This window comes from Sinocyclocheilus grahami, unplaced genomic scaffold (genome assembly GCF_001515645.1).
Source record: "Sinocyclocheilus grahami isolate Dianchi unplaced genomic scaffold, SAMN03320097.WGS_v1.1 scaffold48.1, whole genome shotgun sequence".
Lineage (NCBI taxonomy): Eukaryota > Metazoa > Chordata > Actinopteri > Cypriniformes > Cyprinidae > Sinocyclocheilus > Sinocyclocheilus grahami.
Genome location: NW_015505227.1, coordinates 2,505,549 through 2,516,997, shown reverse-complemented (window position 1 = coordinate 2,516,997; position 11,449 = coordinate 2,505,549). Strand labels below are relative to the sequence as shown.

Sequence of the window (11,449 nt, the reverse complement as noted above, 5' to 3'; positions counted from 1 at the left end):
GGCCAAATCGTTTGTATTTGTTTAGATTGTGTACATATTTTGAGGCTAGTTATTATCTCTTAAAATGCAACATTATATTTTTATGGAATAAAAAAAAATCTCTTAAAAAGTTTCTAAAAGGTACTTTCGTATTATTAGGGACATTGTGAATCCTAAATTGGTATAATGACATTGAAGTCGTAATTCGTATATTCAATCATAATTAAATGTATAAAGGTTTTTGAACATTTCTTTATCGTTGTTGCGGAAACCATTCCACTGCCTAATAAGTTTTTGCCTTTGCTTAAAGGAACTGCTTGTTACAATATGTGTTGTCTTTCTTGCCACAAAAGCACTGGCCTGGTGAGAGAGATGCGTTTGAGTAACAGAACCACCCAGGGAGCTGGGGTGCCTGAATGCCACTGCAGTCCAGCATTGTTTTCCTCTGAAGTAGACCTAATGTTAACCCTGCTGCAAAGACCAAACATGTCTGTCATGGCACAATTTTAATTACGGATTTTTAAGAGTGTCTTTAATGATTTGATATGTCAATTGCAATAATATTTTAACAGCCGTCAGAATTGGAGTGCTAATGTAAACTGTCAAAGTCGATATTTGTTCACCTTTATGAATGCTTTATTTGTTGTTGAGCGCTTGAGAATGATAATGCAATGCATGTAGCGGACTATTCTAAGGATTTATGGTTTTGAAAGTGTTTAATGTGTTTAGCGAGTAAATAAGAAGCCCATTCATAACAACACTCAATAACTCAAATGCACCGCCCACAATTCTGTTCCGTTTCTTGGAAGCTTGTCTTCAGGATCAGTGCTATTTGTGCCACCCCTAAACCATTCAGAGAAGAGAGTCTGTTTGGATGTTTAGATAGAAGCACACCGAGGTAAAAAGGTCATCTTTAACCACCCTGATTTCTCAACAACATTCCGTTCCGTTCTCCGAGCATCCTATAACACAATTATAAGGTCGCTTTCTCACCTTCTAAGTGAAGAGAAGAACTATTAAAGCTTTGTCATAATTTACTCCATACTAACATTTTTCTTATATTACATATACACACGAATACATATGTAATCTGGTTGCAGAGACTGGTTGAGTAAAATATTGTTTTTATTTGAGGTAGATAAAGAACTTGACAGAAGCATTTGATTGAGACATTTAGGTTACGGAATCATACAGACAGCAACTAATAAAACTCAGCTCGTCTTCGCATAAAAAAATACTAGGCTAAAAGATCAAATTATTTAAATGTTTTAATTAAGAAAAGTACATATTAAACAGCCTGCATTGCTTTTTTTCTACAAACGGAATAGAACTTTACCAAAATTCACATTTTTATAGTAAATTATGCCTGGCTTGCAGCACAGTATTAATTATTTTTCGCTGTAAATTGAATAATTGAATATCACAGTGCACACTGAGAAGGAATCGTTCATATAGTCCAGTAAATTGTGCTGGTGTTCAGTAAAGGCCTACCCTGTAAACGTATAGTGCAAGGAGTCCGAAAGCCCCTATAGCTACAATCCTCAAAACTCAAATATATGAAATGTGTACATCAAATTAAAAATAAATTTTCATAAACGCAACAAAAAACACCAATACATATTTTGACAACACCTTAAGCTCCCTGTAAAGTCAGTTAGGTTCGTTTAGAGACTTGTAAACATTGTGAAAGTGCATTATATTTATAATAGTAGAAATACCCTGTATAACACACACAAACGTTTCCAGGGAGTATTGGAAATTTTGTTCGCGCAGACGGTGTAACTCTGTTCATTGTTGTGCTAAAAAGTCTCTTTGCTCTTCACTTTTTCGCCTGAAGTTCGGTTTCCTTAAACGAATCGTCCATCATAAAAAGACGAGAAGGTCTTTCGGGCACATTGTGGAATGCTTAAATTAATAGACTTTACTATATATTTCGAATCTGTTGTTTAATGCACCCGAAACTATGATAATCGGTTAGGAATCCGGGCTTGGAGAAGCTCCTGGAGATGTTGAAGTTGAGTGATCAGAGTGATCCTCGAGGTCTTTAGACAAGGTGGACGAAGCAGACGCGAGTCCCTCCTTCTCTCGCTTCTTCTGTTTCATTCGGCGGTTCTGAAACCATATCTTAACCTGTGTCTCATTCAGCTCGAGCGTGGCAGCAATTTCGACTCGCCGCGCTCGCGTGAGATATTTGCTGAAGTGAAACTCTTTCTCGAGCTCCGTGAGTTGTTTCGTTGTGAAATTCGTCCGGATTGTGTTTTGTGGTCCCAATCCGTAATCGGCCACTTTAGCTGCAAGGAAAAAAATAAAGAATAGTTAAATGGCTGTTTGTCAAACAATTACACACAGAAATAAAAGACCATAGTCATAATTCAACGGCTTATTTTGTAAACACATCAACAACAATCAAGTGTGCTTCTGTTCTTAAACTTTATTAGATGTGACCATTTAAATTGAACTATCACGCATGAAATTCAACAAGTTATACGGTATTGCAAACTTTTGTTAACCTTACCATAATTACCCCGTTTGTATATGTTATCACTTTTGAAAGAACTCATAACGGGGTCTATGGAATACATGCAATGCAATACTCCCCAAAGGTGGCTTTATGACCACTCAATTTGTACGGTATGTCTAAATGGTGGCCTCCGTGCGTAAAAGTTGGTGCACTAAATCGTTGTGAGGCAAACACTGCTGGGACAGGAGACGAAAGCTTAAGAACACAATGGAGGCCAACAAAAACGAATGTTGCGAGGCGAGAACCGGGGACAAGCTAAGGATAACAGTGCTGGTGTATTTCCAAGGGCGAACGAAAGCATGTCTGTTCGATGCATTAACGCAGAGGGAGACGGGTTGAAACTGAAGTAAACAGGCCTATTTTCAACTTATCTGTCTTTAGATATTTTAGGTAAATAGTTTCTAATTTGTGTATAATGTTATTTTTTTGGGTGATCTGCAAGCTTATTTGCTGTAAGGATAGGTGTAAGGCATAATTGCTCTTGATTTGAGTGTGCAGCTCCTAGATATTTTCGTCACAGAGGCAATTCAGTCCACCTGTTTTAGGAGGATTCCTTTTGACTTTCATCCAGTCGAATGTCTTCCCAGGTGGCGACTGATCCGTGTCCCTCTCCCTCCCTTGGGAGGCCGATAAGTCGGCGTAGGTGCCTTGTGAGTAGCCTCGCTGGTGGTCCTTGCCTTCGCATCCATGATGCTGATAAGGTGCGGCTGGAACGGCTCCCTGCGCCCCGCAGTATGCACCAGGCATGGAGCCATAGTGAGGACCGACATTTGAGTTTGAAAACCCCGATGAGTGATAATACATCCCTTCTTGTTCAGGGTTAATGGAATACTGGTGTTGAGCATAGTCCGGGTTGGCGCAGGCCTGGGTCCCATAATTCGTAGTCCCCGTGCCACCGTAGGTAAGGCCAATGCCACTCTGATGAGTTTGGTGCTGGTGATGCGCGTAGACGCCGCTCTGGTGCTGATGTTGTGCTGCTGCTGGCTGGTTGCTCCCTCCTACGTAAAGTCGTCCATCAGCGTTATAGCTGTCACTTGCGTGTCCGGTATGGAAGGGGCCCGAGAACGCCTGATCCAAGTGGTGGTTTCCAGCCTTGGGCGAGTAGGCGTTCGGCCCACGGTTACAAATTGTGTACTCCAAAAAAGAGTTCATTCTGGAATTGTCCATGCGCAATTAATGGCGGAGGGTCAGCCTGAGAGATCGGGATAGCCTCCTGTCCTGCAAGCTCGCAACAGTATGTCATGCGGAAGGGGGAAATGCTTACCTCTGGAGTATTTGCTCATGCTTCCCTATAACACATCTTTACCTCAGCTGCTGGTCACGTGAGACGTCACGGCGCCAATGGTGAGGGGACCTCCAGAAGTTTGTCAGCGCACGGCGACCATCCATCACGCGCTTGACATTTGCATGACAAAGCCACTTCAATCAAACTAGCCCATCAATCTGATAACAGCTAGAATATGTCAAACCCTGCCAAAAAGGCACTCCGAATGAGAGAAATAAAGAACGTTTCAGACTTTGCATTGAGATTTTGTTCTTCATCTCCTCTCATCTCTTCACTTACCAGCCGCATTTAGTTTCTAGTTTTAATCGCGCGAGTTTAGTGAATAATGCGTTTTCTTCGTATACTGTAGCCTAATGGGCTGAGGTAGGCCTAGGTTATTGTCCTCTTTAATAAGAGTAATGTTCAGTGTTACCTATAAGACTAGCCGAACGCAGAGTTCATTATGTGTGTTTAGGAAGGAAATCTCTTTAACACTCGAATTGGAAGTGACGCAAGGTTCACAGATCCGTCCGGGTTGGCTTTGGACCCGTCTAATTGAATCATTGAACTGATCTGTTACCAAAACCAAATTAGGTCGACAGCGAGCCTTCTGTTTAGTCCAAACGAGTAGGAAAAGAACGCCAGCGAGTGCCTTTTTCTCTCACAGCCTGTAGAAACGTGTGTTGCGGCATTGCTGTCTGGAATTGTTCTCTTTTTCCATTGTTTTTTCCCCCTTGTTGAATCCAACTGCAGATCAAAGTGTGGAAGATAGTCTTTACAGTTTGTAACTTTCGTTTTAAAACAGTAGGCTATAAAGCACGCGTTCTAAACATAACTTCCCAAACTTTAGGATTGTAAGTCAAACTAATGAGTTCATCTGCACCATGTATTGCTTGACAGGCGTTGGTGGACAGCAGAAGAGAGAAGCTAATAATTAATTAAGATGACAATGCTGAGCAAGTCTTCCTCTTCATATAAAGCCCACGCTCAATATAGGGGGCTGAAGAAGTTCGAATATATTTGCTCATTAGTACATGGTGGTACAAGAAAGGGTAACAATATAACGCCCACAGTGATTTGTTATCTGTCGGTTCACGTGCCGAGTGATTGTCTAGTTGCGCAGCCAAAGATTCCAAATTACCTTGAGCAGTTTTGTTAGTACTGTTGTAGCTCTGCCCTACACTCAAGAGTCCTGAATGCTTCTGGTCTTGTGGTTGTTTTAAACGAATCCATCAGTTGAGATTGGTTGCAATGTTTTATACAGGCGAGCACCAGCGTCATCACTGCGCGAACACACCCTCCCAGATCTTTTTAATAATTTGGAACCGATCATGTTTCTAATGACCACAAACGAATCATCAATGTCAAGTAAGATTCAACGACCCTTGCTAGTGCCTTTTGATGAAAGAATTTAAGAATTTGCCAACTCTAAAATTTTCTGAATCTGTCGTTCTTTTCAACGGTTCTTCAAATGACCGCGCAAAACATTTATTAAAATTATAATAGGCGTGTGTGAGGGATATTAGAGCAATAATGATGCGCAGATTTTGAAATGGATGTGTGAGAGAAGAATAAAAGTTTTTCCTTTCAGAGCGTACAAGATATTATATATATATATATATATATATATATATATATATATATATATATATATATATATATATATATATATATAAAGGAGACTCCATTTACACAGGAAGATAACCATTTAAAATATGTAAATTTAATAATAAGAATAAGAATAATAATAGTTTTTATTATTAATATAATTGATACATTATTAATAAATAAACTGACATTTTTTATTGATGAACTTGAATTCATATATCTCAACTATTACATATCAAATATTATTTGCATAAGATTAAACGTTCTTCCGACGAAAATAAATAAATAAATAAAAAGCCGTCGCGCACCATCGCGGCTCGATTTGTTCCTGCGTAAGTAAGTAATGGTAACAGCAATAAACAGATTTGAGTAAAATAACTATTTAGGATTTTAAACCTGAAATGATTCTTGCCTTTTAATTTAATTATTGTTATTAATACGTTAATTTAATGTAGATAGTCGCGAGTCCGATGTCTTGCGATCGTCTCAGTAGCTCGAAATGCAAGCAACAATTCAGGTCTGGATACGAAAAAGTTTTTACGAAAAAAAAACTGATATTAGGGATAACTTTGGATAAAACTATTTCATTTTAGATTTGTTTTTGAGCTAGGTTTAAATGGCGTCATTGCATGCCACGTGCTTAATGTTTCTGAACACTCAAGATTGTGAGACTAAAATTACTTCTACACTTCAACCAATGAAACTTAGACACAAGTATGTGATGATACTCAATTATTTAACAGTTGTGAATGATTTATGGGATCATTGCTATGGTAATGGTTTATTTTATTGGTTAAGGTATATATAAAACCTTAAAACTGAAATAATTTTTATTATTCAATTTGTATACTTTGGCAGTTCCTTTCCTGTTTTGCTAGGCAAAACAAACAATGCAGATGAGAGTAATGGGGCTACCATCATAACTACCTTTGATTGTTTGCATGTCCAAGTCATTAACTTGCATAATGAATGGCCCTTGAAGCCATTCAAATGTAGTTTTCTTTCTTCATTCCACACCACATGCTCAACATTGAGAGTTTGTACACTAAGCTGCATATGTTAACCTTAACACCACAGATGAAATCTTGTTATTATTAATTTCCTCTTACAGTCCCTCATCCCAGGCCTTTTAATATTCTCAGTTCTGAAAGCTGGCTCATGTCCTTCACCCACGACCCTTCCACTTCGTCGTCACTTGAGTAGCTGATGTGCGGTAAGACTATTGAAACACTCCGGCTTTGCAGAATAATTTATGCATGTAGGTGGAGATTAAGGCATTTCCATTGTACATGTAAAGTGGGGTATTAAGAAAATCACTATACAAATTAAATGATTTTCCTCCTGCATCCATCCTTTGTGAGGTGACACCTACCCAAAGTCAGTCATGCCCTTATTTTCATATGCTGCACAGAGGTTAAATGAGCCATCTGCTTAAATTATCCAAGTCATTGTAATAAACAAACATAGGACATGTATCTTGTCTGAATTTAACTTCCAAAGTGATCTAGATCATTTATCTTAATCCACTGATGCAAACAACCAAATGGCTGATGGAGCAGTAGAAACAATGGCATCTGTTTGGTTTTTGTCATTTTACTCAACTCTATCTGTCTATCTATCATTCTGTCATTCTATCTATCATTCTGTCGTTCTATCTATCTATCTATCTATCTTTCTATCTATCTATCTATCTATCTATCTATCTATCTATCTATCTATCTATCTATCTATCTATCTATCTATCTATCTATCTATCTATCTGTCTGTCTGTCTGTCTGTCTGTCTGTCTGTCTGTCTGTCTGTCATCTATCTATCCATCTATCCATCTATCCGTCTGTCTGTCTGTCTGTCTGTCTGTCTGTCTGTCTGTCTGTCTGTCTGTCTGTCTGTCTGTCTGTCTGTCTGTCTATCTATCTATCTATCTATCTATCTGTCTATCTATCGTCTGTCTGTCTGTCTGTCTGTCTGTCTGTCTGTCTGTCTATCTATCTATCGTTCTATTGTTTTGTCTATATACATCTCTCGAGCTGTCTTGTCTGAATCTCTTTTCTACTTTTTAGAAATGCAGTGTAAATATGTGTGCACACTTAATTTGCCAGTGCAAACATATTACCCTAGCATTCAATAAATCAAATATTTAGCAGATGCGGGCACAATTATTCATCTTAATGTCCCCTTAGACAAACTATGCAAAAGATCTGCTGACATGAATCAGATACTGTACATCACATGCGTATCTAAAAAGAAAAATGGGAGTTTGTGTGCAATCAGGCTGTTATTCTTTGTCAAACTGAGACAACATGAGGCCATGAAAGGTCTGTAGGTTGACATTGTTTAGACTGTCACAATCTGATGTGTAAGGGGTTGACCTTGTTCAGGTTGGTATCAAATGAATGCTTCAGCCAAGTCATATCATGCTTATTCTCTGAAAGACCTTTTTTCATACTTTTCACTATCTATCTATCTATCTATCTATCTATCTATCTATCTATCTATCTATCTATCTATCTATCTATCTATCTATCATTCTGTCATTCTGTCATTGTCATTCTATCATTCATCTATCGTTCAATCATTCTGTTGTTCTAGCCACCTCGAAATATCACTCCATCCATCTCAAACCTCTCAAAACTCTTCACCACCTTAAGATAAGTCCAGAAACTTGTCTTCAATGTTAGCTTTCTGTTGTAAACAATACCACAGAAAAAGCAAGTTGCTAATCATTGGTTTTTTCTTGTTTTCCTGTAAAAAAAAAATCTAATAAAAAGATACATGTACTTGAAATAGATTTATACACTTTCTAAATTGTTTATAGTTTCATGAATCATCCTCTGAAAACAAGGCTTAATATCTTATGCAGTGCTGCTTCTCAAGCAACTAAAATGATCTAACTTTTAGAAATTTTAACTGGAAAACAAGTCAAAATCTGCAATTAAAAAGTAATTTTTTTGCGGTGCAGTATCCACATTATTTGTCTATTTTTATTCATGTATTTCACAACACATCATTACACACATACTATTCAGTATTTCTCTCCATGTACCTATGTAAAATTAACCTCTCGCTGTCATATCTGTCATAGGGCACTATCTCTTTGTCAACTATATGCAAATCAGATGTAAACTTTATGGGCAGGTGTTGTCATTCCAGGTGGTTGAGTAGCAAAGTGGAGGTTGCCCATGTGTGACTAAATCTTAAGTACTTTTGCTAGATATGTACACACACATTTTCATAAAGTCACTGGTTTAAAGTTTCATGCCATTTCATGGGGTCACAGACATTTAGAGTAGCATTTAACATGCATTATTACATTAAAGAGCTCTGTTCTCCTTATCAGTATGAGGATTGTTTTGTTTTTTTTACATCGAGCTTAAAAAATTAAGATTCCTGAGAAGGTAAAAATATTGGTTTTCAAACATTAAAATTTTTTATTTTACAAAATTTCATTTTTAGGCCCTTCACATACTTTTTATATCTACATTACATACAGCCAAAATGATGGTATGAAAAGTCATGGTAGTCTTATTAACATGCTGATCTTTAATGGATAGATGTAATATGCACTGTCAAATAATCTGTATTTGATATTTTGTTTTACATGCATTGCAAGTTTTGCTTAAAATTTTGCATCACAGGCATGGTTTCTTGACAGCTGAGAAATAAGGGCCAAGTATGTATGTAGATGGACCATACTGGGTCAACTTATTTTGTAGTTCACAGAACCTAAATCTTGAGTTTGACTGTTTACGCCAGGGGTCGGCAACCTACAGCACGCGTGCCAACAGTGGCACGCAGAGGGATAATCGCTGGCACATAGGGGAAACTGCATACTGACGTACATTTTGAGGTAATAACTTCTCATAGTCACACAGCCTGTTAGGAGATATAAATACTATTAAAGTGTGAGAAATAACTTGCGCTAGTCTACGGATGCGCGCGCGACCGCTGCACATACTCGGCGCTTCAGATGGCCAATCAAATCAAAGTAGGCGGGGTTTACTGTTCACAGAAGCAGAGCGCGAATCGTCAGTTTAACGTTAAAGAGAGCGAAGTAAGATGAGGCTGCAAATATGCATTTAATATCAGTCAACTTTTAACAAACAATACGTTTTACGATAGAAATGTTAAATGATTGACAGCTATATTCAGTTATGCAAACTTTTTTCCAAATATGGCCATTTTGAGAGAGAGAGAGAGAGAGATGTGTAAATTGTCTGAGCGACGAGACAAAAACAGTAAAACCCATTATAAACGAGGCATTCGTTGCATCCAGTGGGGACATAATTACGGATTATAATGACTTATACTGTCTTTTTACACGTTGCGTTGCATCGCGCCGCGTAAACTTAAAACCATGTCTGCATTTGTGATCGGAGAAATGACAAACAACAAGCCCTACTCTACACTGCCCAAAACTCGCTTTGAATTGTCAGTGGCAGATTCTTTAAATATAAAAAAACTTACTTACAGTCTGTCAGTCAGAACAGCCGGCATTGTAGTCTACTCTCCCAGGATCAGGAAACAGTCCTCCATAAAATGTGCTGCACACATCTGAATATTTGGGTTGAACTGTTCTGGAACAGTGTTGTAAATACAACTTAACCACTGATTTCTAATCGTGTCCTCTTTTGGAAGGCCAAATAAAGTATTTTCGCTTTCACAACGAAACACACAGCGTCACACACGGCGGGCTAGAGTGAGTGGAGACTGGCGGGCTAGAGTGAGGAACAGCCGGCGGATTCGACGAAGGAACGGCCAGCGGGCTTGCGGCAACCACATGTGACGACCCCGGGCTGGACTCCGCTTCATCCACGGTGAAAGCCGATCCGGCGATCCACAGCACGAAGTTGATGTATTTCCTCAGCGACCAGCACGGATCAGCTCTAGGCATGACGAAGCGGATATCATACTCTTTTGGAAGGCCAAACAAAGTAGTTTCGCTTTCACAACGAAACACACAGCGTCTCCACAACATGGCCGCAGCGGCAACAGTAAGAATAAAAGTTACATCTTCTTTCTTTTCGTGAACATTTGGGCGGAGTTATGCAAATCTTTCCACATTGTGACGTAGACATGTGGGGGCGTGTTAGTACGAGCCGTTTTAGGTAGGCGTGGTTGACTCTTAACTTTTATAAAGAATATCTGTTTGGATTTGAGACTTTAGTCTTTGCAACTTTACAGATCTTCTTTATGCACAAAGAGCTTGTAACACTACAAAAATTGTAATCGCATCATATGACCCCTTTAAAAAAGTTTTATTTTGTTATTGAGTCCTAATCCACATTTATTATGAGAGTTAGTAGAACTGGCTGCACTGGAGGATGGTTTATTGACAGTCTGGAAATGAAGCACTCTTTGTGCTTTGAATTTGCATAATGCATGTTGTTAGACTCTTGCTGTTAGAATTGGAGTGATCACAAATGCTACCCTTTAAACTGAACGGTTTTAATGCATTGGCCTTGTCACACACACACACACATACAATGATGTTCTGTACGGTCACACTGTATATCTGTTATTCAAGAAATCTTGAAAAGTTTAAAAAACAATTTATGAAAAAATCTTCAGAAACTATTTGCATGAAAATCAAAAAGGCCTGTTGTTTTTTATCGTATCTTTTAAAAATGTTTATGTACTGTATAAATACAGAATGCATTAAAAAGGTGGTGGTGGGGGGGGGGGGTTGTATTGGCACAGGGGTTAACCAGAAAATTAAAAAATGGCACGTCATGCAGAAAAGGTTGCTGACCCCTGGTTTAAGCTATTGATAAGTCACACATTAGGTAAATGTATGCCTCTTCATCACACATAGTCACCACTGATGCTGTTATAAGATGAATTGGTCTATTTGGTGTCCAACCACTACGTAACAACTTACATGATTATTACAGAAAATTAGACAACTTACCACCACTACTGCGAGATTGTAAATACGCACAATGTACGACTTCATGGAGTGGCCTGAGGGTAATGCTGCTTACTCAGCAGCTGTTGCCCTGATTAATTTAATTTTATTAAAAAAAAAAAATTTCCAGAGCCCTTATCTCTCTTTCTGCATGATTGATATAGGCTTATCA

The 11,449-nt window shown here is 38.4% G+C and overlaps 1 protein-coding gene across 1 annotated transcript; it reads right to left on the bottom strand.

Annotated features, from left to right (window-relative positions):
- Window positions 1-1,953: 1,953 nt before the first annotated feature.
- LOC107582890 (homeobox protein Hox-B1-like) lies at window positions 1,954-3,667 on the bottom strand. Its single transcript, XM_016268916.1, has 2 exons — window positions 3,037-3,667; window positions 1,954-2,270 (listed from the first exon to the last, which is right to left on the bottom strand). The coding sequence occupies exons 1-2, from the start codon at window positions 3,665-3,667 to the stop codon at window positions 1,954-1,956; spliced, it is 948 nt and encodes a 315-aa protein (XP_016124402.1).
- Window positions 3,668-11,449: the final 7,782 nt, after the last annotated feature.

Coding starts and splice junctions, on each gene's coding strand:
- LOC107582890 (XM_016268916.1), bottom strand. CDS start 3,667: ATGGACAATTCCAGAATGAACTCTTTTTTGGAGTACACAATTTGTAAC. Junction 2,271..3,036: donor AAGGAATCCTCCTAAAACAG/GTGGACTGAATT, acceptor TTTTCCTTGCAG/CTAAAGTGGCCGATTACGGA.